General features: G+C 43.2%; 1 protein-coding gene across 2 annotated transcripts in view; it reads right to left on the minus strand.

The window, feature by feature from the left end:
- The window catches only part of PAPPA (pappalysin 1), a 255,057-nt gene extending 235,996 nt beyond the window's left edge, over positions 1-19,061 (minus strand). Inside the window, exon 1 of one of the 2 annotated variants that reach the window (XR_004443585.1) lies at positions 18,249-18,663. Coding sequence is in view for 1 of the 2 variants with exons in the window: in XM_033237652.1 (XP_033093543.1) it covers positions 18,249-18,663 (415 nt within the window). In the remaining variant the exon portion in view is untranslated. Of the gene's footprint in view, positions 1-18,248 lie in introns of both variants that reach the window. The other variant, XM_033237652.1, reaches the window with a different exon arrangement.
- Between the last annotated feature and the right edge of the window lie 4,910 nt (positions 19,062-23,971).

Here is a 23,971-nt window from a genome sequence, read left to right on the forward strand (position 1 = left end):
CAGGACTCCTGTCCAGTGCTCATGTGGCAATCTGGAGTCATTTAGCCTTAAGATTCATTACTGAAGAGGGTGAAATGTGAGCACATTTTCAAAGAGAGAGGTCTGATACACTACCAAATTTCTATTGTTTTGACATCTGTTAGAAAATCATAAATTATAAATAACTCAAAAAACCCTTTAAGGCTCTAAATGGATAAATAGTTTTTAGATGCTCTTTGGGGCTTCATAATTTAAATTTTGTTCCACTAGGTAGAGGATGATTAGTTCAGCCTTGATCCTGGTCTCTAGCTGACCTTGAGCAAATGCTATCTACCTTCTGTCTCTTGGTTTCCCCATCTATTCAACTGAAGGAGGATGGAGAGTTGGTCTTCAGATCCCTTGATTTCCCTAAGAGTCTATCTCATAAACTCCTTGAAAGAAAGGGATTTTATCTCCTTTGACTTCATATCCTCATTGATTAGCTTGAGATCTGATACATGGTAGACTGCAAAATATTGTGGAATTCATGGTACAAACTAAATTTTAAACTCAAGACTCCAAGGATCTTTAAGGGACTTTAAATCAAAAGTTTGGAAGTGGTGACCATTTTTTAAATAAAAAAAGGCATAAAAACAAGCAAATCAGAAACCAGACAGGTTAGCATTTCCTCTGGCTGTAAAAGATGCTCAGGAACTGAAAGACTATGAAACAGAGAAGATTGATGAGGAGGAGGCCAAGAACACTGTAAGGTCAAGGGGGAAAACAAATGTGAAAAAGCACAGAGAGAGAAATATGTGTTTTAGGAGTATCAGGTGATTCCGTTTAATCAGAAGAATCCATGTAAGTCAGTGGTTCTCAACCAGTAGATTTTGCCCACAGGGAACATTTGGCAATGTCTACAGACATTTTTGATCATCACAACTGGGGAGGAGGGTGTGGCTACTGTGTCTAGTACCTAGAGGCCAGGGATGCTGTCAAACTCCACAACAAGGAATTATGCATTCCAAAATGTTAATAGTGCTGAGGTTGAGAATCCTGGTGGAAGCAACGAGGGAAAGTTATGGTAGTAAACAATGCTTAGGGAGGAAGGTGAATGTGAAGCTGCACAATTTAGACCCAATCTAGACAGGTTTATGGTGGAGGAGTTAGAATATGCACTCTGAAGACTGCTTCCACCACTGACTTGTGTGGACCTTGGGAAATTCACTTAACATTCCTCATCTTTCATCCGGAAAATTGCAGTAATAATAGTACCCACCTCAGAGGGTCATGGTGAGGATTAAAGAGTTAATGTATGCAAAATTTTATGAACAGTGCCCGACACATACTATGCATTAAATATATTAGCTGTTATGCATAGGTAATAGGGAGCTACAGTGGACTCAAGTTCAAGAGAGCAGCAATAGCAGCTCCTCAGCTGATGATTCCTTAGAAAAAGGCTTAAAGCTGCATGACTATCATGTGACTATTATATCCACCCAATTAATAATCCTTCTTCAATCAGCTTATGCTTCAGATGACACTGCAGGCGGATGTGTTTGGGTTTGTCTTGCTGTCTGCAAGCAATTCCCTGTCTGGGATTTGTCTCCTAGATATCCACAATGCCCAGGCCAGCATCTGACTGCCTCTCCAGTTCAGGCTCCCCATGGTTTCAATGAATAAGGAGAACGAGATAGAGAAAGTCAGACATGAGGACAGACGGAAAGATGGAAAGGCAGGAAGCCTTCTGTGAAAGCTGCTGCCAGTGATACACACTGTTCACAGGGATCCCAAGTATAGAATCAGGGGCATGTTTCAGAGGCTTGTTTGAGCTACTGATACTGTTCTTTTGGAACCCTTGTTTGTAAACAGATATTTCTGCTAACACTGGGCTTTGTAAGGGTGGACAGAGTCGGGCAGTGGGGGGTATGAAAGTGGGGGTTGGAGAAAAAGGCAGGTTGTGTCCTAGAGCCTTAGACCATGTGTTTGTTGTTGAGAATACAAAGACCTCATTGTATTAAATGAAAATGCTTGTTTTACAAGGCGAGTGGGAATATGATAGGTACATGTCGAAAATGCTTCGGAAACTGAAACAACCTCATGCCACAAGGGTGTTCTGCTACATCATACATCCAGAGGCATACACAGAACGTGAAGGCTCAGCATCACTAAACAAGGGCTTTGGGAGGCTGTGGGAAAAGAGAGTCCCGGAAGCTAAGTTACTGGCAGCTCCTTTCTCTGGTCTCGCCTCAGTCTGCCCTTTCTCAAAGAGAGGGCTCTATTTCAAACTTTCTATTGGTTTTCCAGCACCTGCTAACCTAAGGGCAGAAACTGTTATTGATCTAAAATACTACTGTTGATACAGGAGCCTCTGGTAATCTAGATCCAGACTCAGAGCACTACCAGGAATATTTATAATGATAGAACTATGCAGGAAGAACACTAACTTTTTCAAATTAGTTTTCAATGAGTGTTTTTCACACTCTACTCTGTGGAAGCACAAGGTTCAGTGAAGATGTCTCAGGGATTTTTTTTTTTTTAAGAACTCATAGCAGCATAAAAACAAGAATTGGAATCTCCTAACTCTTCCTCCAGTCCTAGCACAAAGCCTGGTAAATGGAAGATTACATGTATCGAAGAATGGAAGGATGGATGGACAGATGAATGGACGGATAGGTAGACGAATGGAAAGCAGAAAAGAAGAAAGTAAAGAAGGGTGGATGGCTTAGGGAATGAATGGGGATGAAAGGGGATGGATTGATGGATGGGTGGATGGAAGGAAAGAAGGGAGAGAGGGAGGGACGGAGGGAGTCGGGGGAGGTAAGGGGATAGGGAGGAAGGAAGAAAGGGAGGGAAGGAGAGTTAATAGATGGGTAATGGATGGAAGAGTAGATTGACGGAAGGGTGGATAGATGGCTGGATTTGTGGATTCATGGTCAAAGTCCACAGTGAATGCTTACGGACAGGACCACTTCAGGCCACATTTGAAGTGAACTTGCCGATTTAAAAACTCAGAGAAACTCAGAAAGCAGAGTTTGAATAAACAAAGTTGTAGATTATATTTCTAAGAAATAAACTAATTCTTCCTCAGAGGAAAAAAAGGTCCAAATTCTATTTACTCCAACAAGGGTACAGATGAAGGAAAGTGCAATTGCTCAGTCTGATATGACAACTCAACATCAACATTCTCATTTTCACAGATCCCCTACAGCGTTCATATTTTAGAGCTGGGAACAAGCCTCAGGAAATGACCTGGTATGCCCCCTGTTTTTCAGCATGTAAGTCACCATTTGGGGGACATAGATCCCTTTAAGAAACTTAAAAGAACTTTGACTCCAGAAAAATGTGCACAACCTCAAATTTTTACAGAAAATGTCTTGGGGTTTACAAATCAAGTACTTCTGAACCCAAGTGCAAAAACTCCCCTATCCTCTGTTGATCTAAAATAGGAGTGCTTTTCTGGTATTTCACTTGGTATTCATATTAATAAGGAAATAAATTATAATTATATTAACCAAAATACTAAGTCATAACATCAGCAATCGATCCACATCATGATGCTGCTGTAACTGAGACTCCACTCTTGGCCTCACACAATCCATTCTCCACATAGCAGTCAGAGTGATCTTCGGAAACCATAAACCAGATCCAGTGACTCCATTGTTTGAAGCTCTCTGATAACTTCTTGGCACACTAGATAAAAAAAAAAAATCGAGTGTGCCATCCTCCTCCTCTTATATTCTAGGTGAAGACTGCAGGAGGAACATGGACCTATCCCTTATAATTCCACCTAGCTCTTAGCAGCTCTCTCTAAGAATAGTTTGGATAGGTCAGGTGTGGTGGCTCACACCTGTAATCCCAGCACTTTGGGAGACCAAGGCAGGCAGATCACTTGAGGTCAGGAGTTTGAGACCAGCCTGGCCAACATGATGAAACCCCGTCTTTACTAAAAATACAAAAATTAGCTGGGTGTGGGGACAGGCGCCTGTAATCTCAGCTACTCGGGAGGCTGAGGCAGGAGAATTGCTTGACCTCGTGAGGTGGAGGTTGCAGTGAGCCAAGATGGTGCCACTGCACTTCAGCCTGAGTGACAGATTGAGACTCCATCTCAAAAAAAAAAAAAAAAAAAAAAAAGAATGCGTTTGGAGAGGCTGAAGGACAGCCACAGGGAAGGGACTTAAAGCTAGCATAGATGGTATACTGGTTCACTGGAAAGAAAGAGGCAGAGAGACAGGGAAAGATGATAAGCATATATATTTCAACAGGTAACTGGTTAGCTCAGAGAGACCAGGGCCATATCTCACAGTCAATGCCACTCACGATGTGTCTGCCTTCACTGTTTGGTCTTTCTAAGGCCTATGCTATTAATTCTCAAAGCACCTTTTCTTCACAGCACTCACATTCAATTCAGCTTATCTTATTCCTCATTTGGAGCCATCTCTAATCTGTTTCTTTCATTTAACAGTGTTAACCCAGCACTTACCAACATGACTAGTATTCTGCGAAATAATAGGAATAATGCAGAGATGAAGACCAAAATAGTCTCTGCTCCAAGGAGCTCAGAGACAATTGGGGAGAAACAGACACCAAAGAAATCACAACAGAGTGTGATAAATGCTATGAGATGGTAAGATAAGGAGTTGTATTGGCTTGACTCATATGGTGATGGATATTGAATTGTCCAATAATTTCCTAACACCATGGTCCTAAAAGATACTCTGGGCCGGGCGCGGTGGCTCAAGCCTGTAATCCCAGCACTTTGGGAGGCCGAGACGGGCGGATCACGAGGTCAGGAGATCGAGACCATCCTGGCTAACACGGTGAAACCCCGTCTCTACTAAAAAAATACAAAAACTAGCCGGGCGAGGTAGCGGGCGCCTGTAGTCCCAGCTACTCCGGAGGCTGAGGCAGGAGAATGGCGTGAACCCGGGAGGCGGAGCTTGCAGTGAGCTGAGATCTGGCCACTGCACTCCAGCCTGGGGGACAGAGCGAGACTCCGTCTCAAAAAAAAAAAAAAAAAAAAAAAAAAAAAAAAAAAAGATACTCTGATAACTATCTATAGCTGAGGCATGAATCCAGAAGTGTTGATTATTCTCATTTGATTTATGGCTACATGTTTAAAATTATATACATGAGTATACCCCCACACAAGGCAGAGCACACACTCTACCTACATACACATTCACTTCATGAACAAGTCCCTAATCCTTCCAGGTGGAAAAGATCACTTATGCCTTTGAAATTTCAGAGCACTTTTTAGACCTCATGATAAACATGGGTGTTTCATAACATAGTGTTTCTGCTCTGTGCTTCCCCAGAACTCTATTAATTGCTTAGTTATAGCAGTTACCATGATGTCACGTATCTGTTTACCAGTCTGCTTCCACTACTAGGACTGGGAGCTCCTCAAGGCATGGAACTATGCCTTGTTCTCCTTTTTAATTCTCATCTCCTAACTCAATGTATAACATATAAAAATTGCTTAATAACTATATATGAAATAGAAGGATGAATGGTTAGAAAGAAGGAAGAAATGAAGGAATATTTACCTTTCCTAATAAACTTTCATTTCTCATTGAACCTTAAAGAATGTCTAGGACAGCAGATTGGCACATAAGAAGTTCTTTAAAAAAGTTATTCAATAGCTGTATGATGTTTTCTAATAATCTTACTAATATAAACCCATAATTATAACTATCACCCCACACTGTAAGGGAAAATAAAGTGACTCAGGGGAAAGAGCATTGATGTGAAAGTCAACAGATCTAAATTTGAGTTTCAATTTTGCTACCAATTTGCTGCTTAACCTTACTCACTTAGCTTATCTTAACAAGTAAACGTCCATGGATCTTAGTTTTTCAATCTGTAAACTGAGCAGATTTGATAAAAGTAGTTTCTGTTACTCCAGCTTTAGAATTTAGGAAAGGGAAGGTCAAGATATTGTATTTGTTTTTAGCAGGTTTAATCAGCCTCTTGGGGGGCTGTTCTGTAAAGGGGTCATCCTGAGAGCTTAATACTGGCTCTATTAAGGCTTAATCAGTTCTGATGATAGTCTCCTCAAAATCAGCCTTATTATTCCAGAGTCACTCTTCTATTCAAAAGCCCATATTCACTCAGCATGGTCACCCACATAATTCCAAGATTTGCCTGAGAACTCATCAGGGCCCTCATCAGAGGATGACAAGGAGGCTCCATTGAGCATATCTGGGGAAACATGCTCCAGGCACTGATTCTCAAAAGAGGAATCCAAAAACATTTTTGGCAAAGAGAGTATCTTTGAAATCAGTGTACAATTGGTCCTCCTTATCTGTAGCCTCTACATCTGTGGATTCAATCAAATTCAGATTGAAAATATTCCAGAATAAATTAAAATATGATATTTAATAAAAATAATACAAATGAAACAATACCACATAACAACTATTTATATAGCATTTACATTGGATTACGTATTATAAATAATCAATAAATGATTCAAAATATATGGGAGGATGTGTGTGGGTTATTCACAAATATTATGCCATTTTACATTGGAGACTTGAGCATCCTCAGATTTTGGCATTGCGGGGGTTGGTGCTGGAACCAATCCCCAGTGGATACTTAGGGACAACCGTATATCTCCTAAAGGACTAAAGGTGGGAAATGCTCTAATGGATGTAAATTGTCTTTCTGTTTGAAAATCACCTGCAAATAAAATATACTTTGCATATCTGAGAGTTCTTAGCCAATCTCTTTGAAATCTTATAATGTTCATTCAGATTTTTCCTCTATTTCTTCCTCTATCCCTCCCTCTCTTCCTTCTTTACCTTTTCATTCTACATTCTTCAAATGTTTGCATTAGCCACTGGGGGGCACCATCATTCATTCATTCAGTCATTCATATATTCATTCTCTCATGGAATATTTACTGAGTAATTGCGGTGTTCCAAGCAGTGTCAGGCCTTGAGGATGAAGAGAGATAAAATTAAACTGGTATGGATTAGAATTCCAGTTTCACCACCCATTAGCCATGGGTACTTCAGGGAGTCATGCAAGTTTATAACCCAGTTTCAGAGTGTTCAAAGTGTAGCATTCAGCATAGTGCCAGCATATAGTAAGTGCTTATTATAAGCTAGCTGCTTTCATTACTGTTATTACTGCTGAGAATGTGTCTTCTCTCCTAGGGGTATATAAACAGTGGATAGAGAATTCCAGATCCTGAGGTCATCACAAGGTCTAACAAGATCAAGGAAAATCAAGGAAAGCAGATAGAAAGTCCCACTATCAGAAAGGAGGGAAATGGGTGAAAACTCAAGCAACAGATATGACTGCCAGGACACTTGAGGCTCAGAAAGACACTGATAAGGGGGAGAGAGGGAAATCTGAGAGGCAAGCAAAGCTTAAGATGATGTGCTGCCATGCACACACAAAACAAACGCTTTGCAAACAGGCACAGGGCTGAGAGATCAAGGCCAAAATGTGGCTTGGATTAGAAAGGCCACAATGTGAGCTGAGGCGGCCCTTAAATACACTATTCTCTTCCCCCTACTGTTTTGGAAGGCCAGATTTCTTTTCCCTTCTGACTTCTTTGCTCAGGGGTAAATGGAATTAACCACTGTGTAATGTTTCTGACGGTGACGCACATGCTAGGTCATGTGCTTTGGTTACGTAATGCAACATGCCTAAGGTTCCTGAGCTCTTTCTCCCAGAATCATTAGATATTCAACTGGTTCCCTTATCCAGTCAGCCATTTATTAAACAAAAATACATATTGCCCCTTTATAGGTCAGATACTGAGCTAGGCAATAGAGCACTTGAGATGGATGAGATCTCAAATATGTACACAATTAAATGTTGCAATTCCAGGTGTTTTGATTAAAGTGTGCAGAAAACATAGTGGGAACAGATGAATAAGGTAGGGAACAAGTTACACTTTGGGAGAAGTTATGAAGGGCTTCTCGGAAGACAGAAAACTCTGGCAAAATCCTGTAAAGGCAATAAGCATTCTGCAAAATGGTGCACTGAAAATAGAAGATAAGCCAAGTAAAAAAAGTGATAATTAAAGAGCCAGGTGCATTTGGGGGAACTTCAAATAATTCAGATTTTATTGAAAAGCTTTTAGCTAGAGGTGACAGAGTCAGGTTTGCATTCTGGAAAGATCTGACTGTTGGATGTTGGCGAGCAGGTTGAAGGGGGTGCGGGGATTGAATTTCAGAGAAATTGTAATACTAGGGAAATAGTCACAGCAAGAAATAAAGAGGATTTAAGGTACAGAGAAGAGAGGTTGGCTATAAACATTTTAAGGAAGCAGGAGAGTCAGGAATTGAAGACTGATTGAACATGGTAGATGATGTAATCTAGAGTGGGTGACACCAACGAAGATGAGGATGCAAGGAATTTTGGAGGAAAGATGATTGTTTCGGAATTGTTGAGTTTGTAGGACATGCTAACATTTCCAGTAGACAGGTGAATCTGTCAGTCTGGAGCCCAGTGGAGTCTGTACAAATAATGACCATTAGTAGACAGATGGGTAATTAATCTATGGGAAAGGGTGTAAAGTCAGGAAATAAGTGGACCCAGATCTGGCTTAAGACTTTAAAGTATCTACCAGTGGAGGATCTACCAATGTAGAAGTAACATTCTAAGTTGTCTGCTTTGTGACACAAAGCTTTTGGGCAGTCATGCAATAGTATCTACCAATGGAAGAGTAACATTTTAAATTGTTATCAGTCAATGGTACTCAGCCTTACCCAGCTTGGTCACTGACTTGGACAAGCCACTTTCCTCATCAACCCTCAGTCCCTCATCTATGAAATAAATGGCTTGGGTAAGTCCTTTGGACTTTGACACACCTTGTTTCTTTGGACTTAAATGGAGTTTACTTCACAAAACTGAGTATCACATTTACCAATGTTTTATGTTTTCTGCCTGGGTGCCTTGCATCTTAAGAGTGGCCTATTAACACAGCTTTCTCTCTTCTTTCATCAGCCTCTGAGCTGAAAGATCTGCAGTCACACTGGGGAAAATAACCCCCTCCATACAAATGCATTTGGCCATATTCTGCTGAGTCACCTTTCATGTTCACAGAGCAACAAGAATGGATATGGGACAGACACAGGAATGACTTCTTGATTACAAGGATAACAGGTACAGGTTGGACCACCAGCTTCCTAAACGCACAAGGTTATACCAGGGCTCTGCAACTATTGGTACGCTGCCCCTACTCACATACTTTGATATCCCAAGTTGTTACTGCCCAGCTTTTATGTCTTAGTTTCCTCCAAGTGGGTTGGAATCTGAGACCTGACCAGGGTTCTCTACAATCTAAAGTAGAAGAGGGGAACCTCTTCTATTCTTCCAGGTTCTGTGGACACTCGGTTTGTGGCAAATAACACTGAAAACCAAACATATTTTCTTTATCTTGTTTGGAGAAAAATCCAAGTGGTCAAAGCAAATAAGCTGGGTATGAGAAGTAGGAAGAGAGAGAAGAAGGGAGTTGAGAGGAAGCAGGATATACTTCAGGGATGACAGTTCCAGGGATCCTCTGAAGGAAAACATTCTGGAAAATGATGACAGACTCCAGAGTTCTGGTATTTTAATTCACTGAGTTATCTGATTAAAATGATAAGCAATACTAAAAGGTCCAGGAATTTGTCTGGAATGGCCTTTATATGCTAAGAAATTACAAATTATAAATATGCTAGCATTCACCCAGTAAGTGATGACTGGGAGTTGCTCAGCGAGTTTTCTGGATATTTGTGGGGGCTATAATTAGTTATATTATTAATAGTATGGCTTCCAGCTATCAGGAAGTACCAATATTCCCCAAATAATGTCTTCAGTCAGTCTTAGAAATTCTACCACTGGTACCCTGCTTTGTGACACAAAGCTTTCTGGGCAGTCATAAAAGAGTATCCACCAATGGAGCAGTAACATTCCAAGTTGTTGCCAGTCAATGGTACTTAGCAAGAAGGTGTACCATCTTCTTTTTCCCCCAGTGTTGCTGAGGTGTGGAAGCCGAAAATGTGTCCGCAATTGGCCCCTAAGGGTGACAGGCACAGGCACCACCTAGTGGAGGAAAATAAACCAGAAAAGGAAGAAAACTGGAACTATTGCCAACTTCACAGTTTTGTCTGAGGACAGCCTTGATGAGGATGATAGAATCCTAGGAAGTGTCTGTAGAAGTGTCCTTAGTGAAGATAATCCCTACGCTACCACAATGTTCAGATGTGAAAATTGATTCTGAGAGGGAAAGTGACTTGCCTAAAGTCACACAGCAAGCTAGTGTCTAGAACTGACATCTCCTAGCTCAAAGCACATTGCTCCTCCTTTTGCGATACACCGTGGACTTCTCCAGAAATCCTCAGGCCTGCTCATAGGTCTCTTCTCCAATGCTACTCTCAGTATGGCTTCCCTTAACCACTCTTTTCAAATCTTACTCCTCACTCCTCCGGCATCCCCACTCCCACACAGCATTCCTAGACTTCCTTCTCAACTCTTTCTTTATAAACATTCACCTGACATTATGAGATATATATGCTTACTCATTTACAGTCTGTCTCCACCTTCTCCCCAACACCCACTGCCCAGAATATAAACTCCCTGAGGGCAGAGATGTTTCTCTCTTTTGTTGACTACTCTGTCCTCAAGGCCTAAAACTGTACCCAGCACAGAGCAGAAACTCAAAAGATACTTGTTGCATGCTTGGGCAGAAATAGACAAATTTTACCTGGTCTCTTGTTCTTTGTTTGCATTTCTGAGATTTTTTTACAATGAGCATGCACTGTTTTTTTTTTTTTTTAATGACACAATAATGTGTTTATCTTGTTTGCCTTTCATTTTAGTTTTTTAAATTTTTAATTTTTTTTAATGTTAAGTTGACAGCAATAACTCTTTCCTGAGTTGTAAGGGAGGAAAAGGTAATTCCTGGCTTTGCCAAAAGAGATAAGTATGTCTAACTCCTAGAGTTATTGAGAGTATTAGAAATAACACATGGCAATGGCTGGCACACATAATACTGATATGCGTTAACATTTGCTGGGTTACTGCATGGTCTAGATTCCATTACTAAGCATTTTCCACATGGAGGCCCAGTTAATCTTCAAAACAACCCTACAAAGTAACAGCTAGTATTATCTGCACTTTACAGAGGGGAAAAGTGAAGCTTGGAGATACTAAGTAACTTGCCCAAGGTCATGCAACTAGCAGGTGCAATAGTCAGGATTTGACCAGGCAGTTTGATTTCTGAGTCCGGTGATCAACCATTGCAAAATAGTTCCTCAGTAAACATGTGCTCCCGCAGGTCACTGCCCCAGGGCTCTAGAACGCTCTAGAATTGCTCTCCAGGTAGTTAGGGATGGAGAGAAATAAGGAATCAGAAAAATGGGAACTAAGGGTATGTGGACCTGTGAGTATATGAGTATGTGTGTGTGTATTGTCACAATACTTTTGGGCCTGTCATAATCACTAGCAGATCCCATGAAATTCTCATGAACAGAGCCATTTCACAATATGTAGGGCAGTCCCATACAGCAAATAATTTTCTCACTCAAAAGCTTCTTATTGCAGAGCAAGTCTCCACTTGCCCCTTCTCCATGCTCCTCCTAAGGCTCCCCTCTTCACTTTTATTCCCCTCAAGCTCTCCCTGGATAATCATTTTCACTTGAGTTTGCAACTGTACAGAGAGGAGCGGATGGGGAGCTCCTCAGATCTGAAGCCTGGGCTGCATCACCACCTTCAGTTAATCTTTGTGCGACCTTGGGAGAGTCCCTAACCCTCTCTAAGTGGTGGTCTCCGTATTTGCAAACCTTTCAGGTCATAGAACATGCAGGGAACTGAGACTTCACTTCCTCCTGTGGCTCTCAAACACTTTTAGTATTTTTAACTTTGTATTATGGAAATCTTCAATGGCACACCAAAGCATGAACAAAAATGTATTAAAGCTCCAAGGTTTAATCACTTGGTTTCGACAATTGTTAGCAGTCTGCTAATCTCTCACGTACCACTACCCCCAGAAAACCTTTTTTTTTTTTTTTTTTTTCTGGAGCTTTTTAAACAAATAAACAAAATAGACAAAATATAATTTTACCCACAAGTACTTCACTATGCATTTCTAGCAAATTAGGATCTTTTAAAAAAACATAAGAACAATATCATGTCACACCTATCAAGATTAACAATAACTCCTCAGTGTCAGTCCACGTCCCTTTAAACTCTTTGTAATGGAGGAACATATTCCTTTAAACAGAAGCTTGTAGAATCACACAATTTAAGTGGGATAAGGTGAAGGGAAGGAGAGAGACAGAGTCCTGCCCTTCACCCTTGTCCCAGAGGCGCCCTACGATTGGGGGACACAGTTTGAAAGTCCCTATTTTACCCCTGACCCTCTCTTTGCATCCTGAGAACACTGAGGTCCAGAGAGAAGCGGTAAATGGTCAAGGTCATAAAGCAGTACGTGGCAGGATTTGGCAGACTTACGAAGTCCCACTGTGGTCTGACCTCAGCCAACAGCTTCACCTGTCATTGTCTCACCTGGTTCACATGACAGCCCATGAGATGGGGACATTGAGAGTAACCATCCCCCAAACCCTCTCCCCCGAGGCCCCAGTGGTTAAGTCAGAGACCACAGGTCACACAGCTCAGAGGAAGCCAAACCAGGACCTGAACTCTGACCTCCTAATTCCCACTTAGAGATCTTCAAAAAAGCTAAGGAACTTACAAGTCAGTTCTCAGCTGCTGGTGTCAGAATCACAGTTGAGCATTTCCAGTAACTGCATCAAGGCAAGAAGCAGAGCTCTTACTGCCATAAGAAGAAAGTTAGGAGAACCTTAGGGAAAGGGAACTAAGTTCCAGAGAAGGGGCAGCTGGTGAGGAGAGAAATAGATGCCTACTGGATTCCTGAGCCCTCGGCCATAGGTAGATAAGATACAAGCTGCCCATAGAGGGAGTCTTCCTACCTCTGGTACGTGGAGATTTTCTCTTTTCCTTATTGGAGACACCTGCAGCCAGTGCTGGTTTTACAGTGATCTCAAGGCGAGGGGTTTTGAAGTAATAGGAACACATATCTTTCTAAAGAACTAGCCCAGGGCAAAGTGAATGGTGAACACCTCAGAGCTGGGCTTCCCTTTCTTATAATCCTTCTTCCTGTTCAAAGAGGCTTCTGTCTCCAAAACTCCGAGAGATTCATTTGACATCAGGTGCATCCTGCAAAGATGGGGACCACCATGGTCCCACACAGGAATGGCACTGGAAAAAATGAAATGTCAGGACCTGTGGCACCCAGGGGTTTGCAGTGAACAGAGGAATTCAGGATGGAAGAGGGGTCCTTCAGAGTTGGGGCACCGGAACTTTCCTAAAGGCTTAGCTACTACCCAGCTCAGTAAGCAGGGAACATCACTTCCCCTTTGGGCCTCTGCGGAACAAGGGGATGTCAGACTACATTGGTAATTACTTTCACTAGTGGTCCTTCAACATTACTTGAGAAGGTTTTGGGCCAACCCGTTCCCAGGCCAACCCCAGACCCACAACATCAGAATCCTTGGGGTGCAGCCTAGGCAAAGGATGTTTTAAAAGCTGGTTATTCCAGGTGCAGCCAGGAATGGGAAGTGCTGGACCAAATGATCTCTCAGACTATCTAGAGGGGACCACCTGTGAATACCATTTAATTTTGTGTGGCCCTGGTCCTCAACTTCCTGTTGCACAGTGAGCTGTTTGACCCAGATGATCACCGAGTTCATGTCCAGGCTGGCCATACACAACCCATACTCCCGAGTTCCGTATCTACGGACCTCAATTTTGCCTTCCTCTGTGCAGGCAATAATGGGAGGTGCTTTCCCAGGTTTCACAGCCTTTATCACTTCTAGTTGTTCACTGAGTGGCAGCTCAAGGGAAGGTGAGAGTTTGGGGAGCACCTGGGGAAGGAGCAAGAGGTCGACAGTAGATCTGTATGGCTTCCTTTTTTGGAGGTGCTTGCTCTCTCTGAATGCTAACTCGTTTTCCTGTTAACAGGTTCCAGTGTTTCTGGGCCTCCTTTGGCTCTTATTACCGAGGGGTCATCCTAGCATGTCAAAGAGGAGAAGATCAAAGTGAAAGAAAGGTATTTGAAGGAATCTAATTATTCCCCAAGATACATTATTTACTCTAGAGAGACTCCCCAGCAACTCAAGAAGGGAAGCCCTACAAACAGTCCCCACTTTTTGAAAGCCAAAGCCGGAAACTGGAAAAAGAGATGCAGCTACTTCCTAGATCTGGCTACCCTTGACCGAGTCCCTGATACAAGTTGACACTGCTCTGGGTACTTTTTGCATGCTTATTTCATTGAAATATCCTGATGTCATTATGCCCATTTTATAGATAAGTAAACCAAGGGATAGATGGATGAAGTGACTTGACTCAAATCACACAGCATGTAAGAGAAATTCCAGTCTGTCTGTCCGATAATTTGAATGAAGTCCAGAGAAGTCAACTAGCTTGCTTGCCCAAGGTCACACAGTTAGTTAGGGGCAGAGATTCCACTTACGTAAGCTGGTTACTAAAACTGAGTTCTAACTATTACAATATTCTAGATCCCAGGTAGGACTACAGATATTGGGAGAAAGCCTTGTTAATACATGGACTCCTAGCCATGTACTTAAACCCAGCCTTCATTGTTACAGCAATGCTGAAGTGGAGAAAATGTGGGCACTCTTTTATGAAGATTGGGTGAATACTAGGTAGTGGGGGCTGCAGAAGGGAAGGAAAAAAAAGATTCCTGGGAGTAACCAGCACACTTAATCCAGTCCAACCATTAGAACAAAAGAAAAAAGGCCAGCCAGCAGAGGTGCTGAGTGGGATTCAGGTAAATCCTTTTCTCTTCCTGAGCAGGAATTCCGAATCACTAAGGGAAGGGGAGTGGGACAGGGGTGGGAGGAGGGCAGTACTTGTGGGGTCCACATTTCACTTATCTAACAGGTCAGGAGAAACTTTAACAAGATTAACTGCTGCTCAAGGCCTCTGCTCGATGGAGCAAATTGAGTCTTTTGTTTTCCTTTTCTTTGGAACTGGAGGGGTGTTGGGGGGGCAGTTGGGGGATGAGGAACAGGGGTCTGGTTCCTCCTGCCTGGTGTGGTACAAAAGCAAAGGGATGTGTCAGAAACAACCCCCCATCCCCTGACTTGAAAAGGAACCCAAATTGCTATGCATGAAGGCTGAAGGCTGTGTGTGGGTGGTGGGTCCGTGTGGGGTGAGAGGTGATGGTGTTTATGAGACACATTCTCTCAGCGGTGCAGGGGGGCAAGGCCTGGAAGTCAGATGCCAGGGATTAAATCCTAGTTCCTGCCTCTGAGGAGCTGTGTCATCTAGCACATGCCCCTCCCCTCTCTGTGTGTCTCTCTCCCCATTCGGCCAAAAGGGAAACTGGCTTGGGTAACCTCTGAGGACCCTTCTCACAGTAGCCTTAAAGGATTCTTCAGTCCTGAAGACCATCCACGGGTGGACCCTCCAGAGAATCCTACACACAGGCACTTTCTAACTTTGGCTTTGTTTTTGCCTGCATAAGCCTTTCCTTTTTTTAATGTATTAATACATATATTCTTCTCCTTTCTTTTCAGAAAAATAAAAGGAATGTTTTCTGAGCTTCAGAAGCAAACTGCTCCTTCGCTCCTTCCCCCGTCTCTCCGAGCGCCTGTCTGAACTGGTGTCAGTGAAGTTTGAACCGGGGCAGAAATAGCATCCCGGGCGGATCTGGGAGCATAGCCCGCCTACCAGGAGAGGCAAGGCCTGCCTCTGCCAGACGACAGACCCGGTTAACAGCACCGTAAAATTAGACCTTTACGAAACCCAATTGAATCCTGCAGCAAAGAGTGATGTAAGGCAGCCTGGCCTGACAGCAAGACAGCAACTCTCTGCCTGAAATAGCAGCGCGGTCCCTGCTGAGCGATGACTGCTCTCTCAAGATAGGTGACCAGGGATTCCTAGGAAAGTGGCAACGCCCAGCCAGAGAAAGCCAGCAGAGGTCAGGCAGCAAACTGGGCACCTGAGGTCGCAGCGAGAGGGTGAGCCTTAGCACCGGATCCTTGCTGCCCACCTGGATCCTGGCTCTCCCAGCCCAAACTTACATGAAGGAGGGAGCTGAAAAAGTACTTCTGCAAAGAACCTCTGTTTGTTTGCTTTTTAATTCAAGGAGAAGCAGGTTCTTTTTAGTCCAACAGCCTGTACCATGTGGAGGATATGCAGAATGAGTCTTTTCTGGCTCAGAGCCAGGTGTTTACACACCGCCAAATCTGGCTCCAACTCAACTAGGGGAGGGAAAAGAAATCCACCAGAATCCTCAGGAGAAAAGCTCCTGGCTTTCTGGTGCTACACGACAGCAGTGCTTTTTTTTTTTTTTTTTTTTTTTTTTCGTTTTGAGAGGAATGTTATTTCCACACATAAAATGGACCAGGCATTTTATACAAGCAATAATAACCTAACGTCCCCCATCCAATTAAAGTATTTTACTGCAACAATCTTTGTGTGAGAGAGTGAATGAGTGCTCAAGAGAATGCGTGTGAAGAGAGGCTGCCTGTCTGAATTATAGACATTTATAAAGCAGTCTCCTGTGGAATCCCAGGTGTTTTATATATATGTGTATATATGTATATACATGTATTTATGTAGACACACTTACATAGCTAAAATGCATTCACTACCCTTTCACTGATGATGCCTGCATAACCCTGTGCTCTCCTCTCTCCAGGGAATGCCTTCCAAATCACTGGTACGACAGGTAAAGACTAGGAAAAACCAGACCTACAGATTAAAAAAGAATCACCTCCAAGCAGCAGTCTCTTGGCTTTTTCACATGTTTGGAAAGAGAACTCAACATACTACAGCCCTAAATTATCACCATCGTCATTATTATTAAGAATAACATCTCCTCTGTTCCAAATTAGACCCTCCTCTGGGTAAATAGGGCTTGCGAGTTAAAAGTGAATGAGTTCAGTTTCCTTCTTCTTCCCGGGGAAAAAAAAAAAAAAGGAAAAATAGCAGGCGATGACGTCAGTTGTGGGTTGTTGAGGGGAATCACTGTATCGCTCTCCTTTGATAGCTGGAAAGCGGGGGCTTTGGGAGACGTATTCTTGGGATAGCAGCAGAGTGTGTGTCTCCTAAAGGGGTCTTCATGTCAATTGGATAGTCAGTGCTACATCTGTTAAAGTCCAAGCCATGGAAAGACAGGAAGAAGCAGAATTGCCCGAAGAGCTCAGAGCTTTCCCTTCTAAGAAAGTGTGTGTGTGAGGGGGTGGGATCGCAAAACGCCTTCACACGTTTCCTGGCTGCAGTGAAGGGGGAACCCCTATTCTCACTTTAAGACGTCCCAGGACATGGCAAGATTGTTTGTGCAGAAAGGGAATCTCCCAGACAGAAAAGGCAAAACTTTCCTTCTCTCTTCCAGCGCCGTCCCCACCTCCGCTCCCCAGTTTTATTAAAGGCATTTCCACAGATTTATTTAGAAGGGGAAAAATGGATGCTGGAGCATTTCTAAGGTTTGTAATCCTCGCAAAGTGTCCGGTTTCACTATAGGCTTTGCTGTGGAACAGCGAAGGGGAGAGAGAGGGAGGTTACGGAGGGAGAACTCAAATTCATTACGGGCTCATAAAGTTCCAAATGAGAAAAGCGCCCCGTTTCGCAGCCGCGTCTGGGGAACGCTGGCGGGGTGTGCATTAGGAAGGTCTCGTCCCAGCCCCGAGTGGCAGGCAATGGGCTTTAAAAGCTAGGACATAGGATGACGGGGAGGGGGTGAGGGTGAGTCCCAGAGGCAGGCTTCAATCAGTGAGCAACTTTGGGGCACTTCGAGGACTTCTAAGTCCTGGCGATTACGACAACCTTGCCCTTGCCGGCTTTCGGGGGAATGGGGCCTAATGTAGGGGAGTTACCCCTATTGAAACGTCAAAGGAATCAACGGTCCCCAAGTCTCCTTTCACAAGCATCTCAATTGGGTCATCCTCCCTTTCATCCCAAACGGAGAGAGTGCATCTGACCATTCGGAGCACGGGTTATGTGCCCTAGGCTCTCCGGGAACCAGCCCTCACTGGCCGAGGGTCCGCGGGGCCGCCAGGAGGACTAACCAGGTTCCTCCCAGGGATCGGGCAGCGACGCCTTCCGAGTGTGCCCATTCCACTGATGGGGCAAAGTGAGGCTCTCAGCTCGCCCGAATGTCTCTGCAACGCTCGCAGGGCAGCTCCCGCACAGACACGCCCGCAAGCCCCCGACCCGCCTGCCACCAGCGCCCAGACACCCGCGCGCTTCTGGGGCCGCAGGGACGGTGCAGCGCCCGCCGGGGCGCCCTCGCCTACCTGTGATCACTGCCGGAGACCTCTGGCCCCCTTCCGCTCGCAGCCACACTTGCAGCGTGAACGCGTCCCGGGGCAGCTCGAGATCGGCCCGGAGGCGCAGCTGCTCGCCTCGCCCGCTGAAATAGAGCGCCCGGCTCGGCGGGCTCGGCTCCTCGGCGGCGCCCCTCGCCTCCCGCTGCTGCCGCCGCCGGGGGACGCGCACGGCTTCCCAGGCACCGCCCGGCGGCGGCGGCGGCGGCGGCGAGGCGCGGCGGCCACGGGCCGCCCGGGTGGCGCAGGTGGCCGGGCCGGCGGCGGGGCGAGGGGGTCGGCCGGCCCGCGGGTCTCTCCGGGCCCGGCGGGGACGCTCGGCCAGCCCGCAGCCCAGCGCGGCGCTCAGCAGCCCCAGGTGCAGCACCCAACTCCAGAGCCGCATGTCCGACGGTTCCCCCCGCCCCCCCTTCGCCCCTGCACCGCCGCCCGGAGCTGCCAGCTTTGGGAGCCTCGGCGCCTCGACTTTCTTCGCTTCTTCACCCTTCTTGGGCGAGCCCCCCCTTCCACTTGCTTTTTTCTTTTCTTTCTCGCTTTCCTCCTCAAGGTGTGTGCTCCACTCTCACCACCTTTGAAAAATACAGCCCAACTCCTCCTGGTTGGCAATTAATTTCTCTCCCCGCTCCTTTATCTGCCTTATTTCCCCCCCTAACAGCTGGTTGCCTTCCTCCTTGTTTTATTTCATTTTATTTTATATGATTTCTCTCTCCTAAAAAAAATAGCTCCTCTAAGACTGATCCGCTGAATTCCCTCCCCCCAAAAGATGCTCTAATTTATTTATTTTTTGCGTCCTTTATAACACAAGCCACAGCCCCCTTCTCCCCCCCAGTCCCCCCTCCCCTCCCTCCTTCTTCTCAAAATGAAAGGAAAGAGGGGGAAAAAATCCCTCAGAAGATGAGTAAACAAGCGTATGCTAATCTGCTCCCCAGCGCTCCACCTTCCCAATTGAATGAGTCCCTGTTAAAACTGCGGGGATCATGACTAATCAATCAGTTTGGAGAGGCCGAGCTACCCAGCTTTCCTTCACTTTGCCGTTTGCCTCCTTTCCTTCGCTCCCGCTTCTCCACCCCCTCCTTTTATTCTTCCTTTTTTTTTTTTTTTTTTAAGAAGACAATCTTAAAGTAACAATTTAATGAAATTCTGTACACACCCCCTTACGGTCCTCCCAGCTCTCTTCATTCCTGCTCAAAACACACATTCCTGTTTTTGTTTTGTTTTGCTTGCTTTTTTTCCCTCCCTCACTCCCCCCACTTATTATTATTATTATTATTATTATTATTATTATTTCTGATAGCGGAAGAAAAATCTCTCTCTTCTCTTAGGATCCCCTTTGCACTCTGCCGGTAAACCTCATCCTTTTCTATAGCACATAAAGAGTCTTGAAACTTGATTCTTAGATTTTTAAAATTTTTCTCTCTCTCTCTGTCTCTCCCTCCCTTCCTCTCTCCCTCTTTCTCTTTTTCTCACTCTCCCCCTCACTCTTCTCCCGCCTTCCTCTCTCCTCTCTTTTTACCTCTTTCCTTCTTCTTTTCCCTCTTTTTTTGCTTCCTCTGTCCTTTTCCCTCTCAGAATTTCCTTAAAGTTGTACAATGATGAACCATTCCCCTCTTTTCTGAGCCCCCAGATAAGGCTGGCTTCAGGTAACTCAAATGTTTCCAAAGTCCTTATGGAATCATCAGAAGAAAATAGAAGAAAGGCACTGTCCAGGACATCCGCCTTTCAGAAGCTGTAGTCCCAGTGCAACTGGGTCTCTGAATTCCCCCTAATATTCTTTAAAATACTCTGTTGGTCATTAGAAATTATTTTAAGTTTATAGGAAGAAAATGAGAGAAAAATATTGATTTGCCTAATTTTTTCAACTGAAGCAATTCAGGTCCTCTGAAATTGTTAAAGTCACAGGTAAGGATCTGACCATTTGCTGCTTTGTAGGTCTGTTTTTGAACTGGGACATACATGTAATGTATTTTTTTCTTCTTTTTTCCCCCTCTTTATAGAACTCAAAAGCTCCCCCTTACGGCAAAACAGATCCTCTTTTATTTTGTCCAAGTGTTTAATAAGTCAAAACGTGTTAGCAGTGGTAGATTACAAACTATTAATTACCAATCTATTCCAATAAGGTAGTGATAAAAATATTCTGTGTGAAGTTTGCATGTGAATAGCGTGCTGAAAGCCTGCAATGAAATTAACTCCACTAAATTGTAACTTTCTTCTCCAAGTGCTCTTATCTTCCGAGCTGCTCCAGATCTTTCTTGAGAGCTGGGAACATTGCTACAAGCTTCAGGAAGAGAGAAAACCAGGGAGGAAGAATGTTTGTTGGTGAAAGTATGACGACTTGTCGGATGAGCAAATGACTCAGACATCCCCTCTATGAAAGCTGGAATGCGATATATGCAAAGATCATGGAAGCTTTCTGAAAATGGGAGATCTCAGATTCATACCTTCCTAGTTTAGAAAGAAATTGCTCTATAGTCTTAGACTAAGAACGTTTGAACTCTGTTTCTGTAGTCATAAAATGAAAATAGCACCATAACCTAAATGTGTTTCCAGAGACTGACTGGAGAAAGAAAATCTTGGATGCACAATGTCATGAATAAAGAATTTGCCTAAGCAAATCTTTGACTTTTTGCAACTCCAAGTCATCTGTAAAAGGTTGCCATTGGATAAAAAGAGAGCTATGTTGAACAACATAAATTGTATCATTCAAAATCCCCCTTCCTCTCCAATAGAGGCTGGATTATGACTACTGATTTACTTCAGTTGTGGCAATTAGGCATTTGGAAACTGCATGTCTTCCAGGGGGATTTTTAGCCATTGTATGCAGTAATTTTGAATATTCCTAGACAACTGGGAATTATTCAATTCTCAGACCAGCAGTGGGAGCACAAGATTTTTCCTTCTCATTTCCTACTCCCTCCAACTCATATCAGTTCTCTGGCCTTGAGTAAGTCACTTCATTTCTCTTCCCTTCTGCTTCCTTACCTTTAAAATGGGAATATCTACTTGGCAAATTTATTTTGAAGACAAGATATGCTTTGGAGTATAATCTTTTGTAAACAGTAAAAATGATATATGAATACTATTTGTTCTATTGTTGTTGTCAAAGACAAAGTGCCCCTCAGGTTCTTAAAGACAAACAAGAATTGAAGAGGCCAAGTTATTTCTCTCCTCTAGGAGACAGGAAAACGAAGGGACAATGAAGTTCATGTCTTATAGCTCTTTGAGCTCCCTGATCTCAGTCTCCAAATGCATTGGGATCACTTGGCAAGACATTTCACTTATTGATTCATTGAACATACATTTACTATTTGTTTCCATCTGTCTTGGAAGCCATTCTAACCCTTTATGCATATATGTATGTATGTATTTGCTTGTTTTTAATTGAGTGCATAAAATTAGATAAAATTTAATTATCGGTTCATGACCCACCCTAACCCTTGATCTATGACTGACATTCATATATATATATGTATATATCTAAGACGTTCATATATATATAAAATGTATCATGTGCTGCTATCCCTTTTTTACTCCAACGCTTGATCTTTTATGGATGTGTTCCCTCTCTTTTAATCATTTTTAGTAGAAGAGCAATCATTTGAATGTCAGGTGACTCAGGATCTAATTCTGCTTTGTATAGGGTCTTTAGATCTCATTCTGTTCTCATGTAAAATGAAAAAAACTGGAATCAAATATTCCTAAGATCATTTCCAGATTTGAGATATAATGGAGCCTCTAACTATTGGAGTAAGGCAACAATTCCCATCTAGTCATCCCATATTCAGTTAATTTCCTTCCATCCATTCCCCCTTCCCAGGGATTCCTTTAAGTTCATGGAGATTTTTGTCCTAAAAGGTACTTTGACTCTGTTTCTTTACTCTTATGATATACTCCTTTGATGTTCATTTTGTTTGGTAATTACTAAAAGCATTTTTCCAGAAAGGACATAAGGTTCTATTGGAAGTTAGAACAGTAACATCAAAGTAGGGCCCTAAAGATTGATACTGATTTTAATGTGGGTGAGGGTGATTCAAAGTACGTTTCAGAGTCACCCTGACCTGGGTTCCTATGACTCTCAGCAAATTGCTTAATTTCTCTGAGTCTCTGTGACCTTACCATGGAGTTGTCACGAGGACTAGATTAGTGTGTTGCATGACATAGTAGGTCCTCAATAAATAAGTACCCTCTTCGTTTCCACAGATCTAGGCCCTTTGAGCTTTTTTCCTCAGCTTTTCTCTGGAGCCAGAGCCCTATGTATTTCTTATGTCAAGCCAGATGGATAATTCTCATCTTAGAATTCCTAAAGCAAACATCATCTGTCTCACAGAATCTGGAACTCACTGAGATAGGATCTCCCATTGTTCTTAGTGTAGTGTCCTGTTTATATCTTTCCTCCAAGATTAGAACCCTTCGAGGGTGAAGACCTTTAAAGGTAAGAATCTTCAAGGGCCAGTTCTGTCACCTGCTCCGAGAATCTTCAACTAACTGCACCCCTCCCGGAGCAGCCTGAAGGGCTCCCTCCTCTGGGCTCTTGTCGAACTTCCTCTGAATTTCTATCAGCACACCCTGAAAGCAAACTCTTAGGCATAATTACATATTGGCATGCTTCTTTTTTCCATTTGGGTCAGAGACTGTTGCATTCATATATGTTCTTTCCCAGCTGCCCAGCTCAGCGCTGTACATAAAGATGTTTGTCCACAACCCCTGTTGAATTTAATTATATATATTTATATATGTTGTAGAACTTCTTTATTTTCTCCTGTGGTGCCAATCATGGTGCTATTAGTCCATTAGTTTCTTAATAAACAATTAGTTTAATTTCTTTTCTTTCTCTGCCTCAGTTTTCCCAGATGATGCATCTGTGAACACCCTGACAGATACAGTTCTTCAGTTGCTCAAGTGATGGTCATTAAAAAGAATGTAGACTTTGGAGTAGAATAAATTGTGTTCAAATCCTATCTTTGCTAAATAGCAATTACAGTAACAGCTTACGCTGATTGAGTATGCAGTGTGTTCCAAGCAATATATAAGCGCTGTTTATTGGAACGATCCCATCTAATCCTTATAACAAACTTACAGAGGAGATCTAACAGTCATCCCATTTTACAGGAGAAAAAAAACAACAACACTGAACTGGAGAGACTAAATAAATAGTGGAGAGCTCAGCCAATCCAAATCTAGCACTCTGTGTACTAGCTCAAGGCGATAGGAAAAACCGCTTAACCTTTTGAATCTCATTTTTCATTTTTATGGATTTCATGGGGTTATCTAGAAGATTAAATAAGACGTGGATATCATGTTGCACAGTGATGAGTACATATGTCAGTGGTGTTGGATAAACATTAACTTCTTTACTTCCCCCCAACAGTACTTTAGTTGTATTAATTTAACATATATACTAGAGTTGACAATTGTAATAATCACACTAGCAGTCATAATGATTCCCTCATGTTAAGCACCCACTATGTGTTGGACCCTGTACTAAGTTTTTAACTTCACAAGACTAGGAGGTAAGTCTGAATCCAGTTTATCTGAATTGCCCATAAATTTTCTATCTGTCCTTCTGTCTTCTTAAATCATATGAAAAATAAATTTACCCACAGCCCAAAGTAGTTTTCAGAATCTCCAAGATCCTTCGGAAACAAAAATTAATACAGTGATTTACTTATTGCTGTTCTGAGGTTAGAGCCACACAG

Source organism: Trachypithecus francoisi, unplaced genomic scaffold (assembly GCF_009764315.1).
Source record: "Trachypithecus francoisi isolate TF-2019V2 unplaced genomic scaffold, Tfra_2.0 Lachesis_group16, whole genome shotgun sequence".
Taxonomy (NCBI): domain Eukaryota; kingdom Metazoa; phylum Chordata; class Mammalia; order Primates; family Cercopithecidae; genus Trachypithecus; species Trachypithecus francoisi.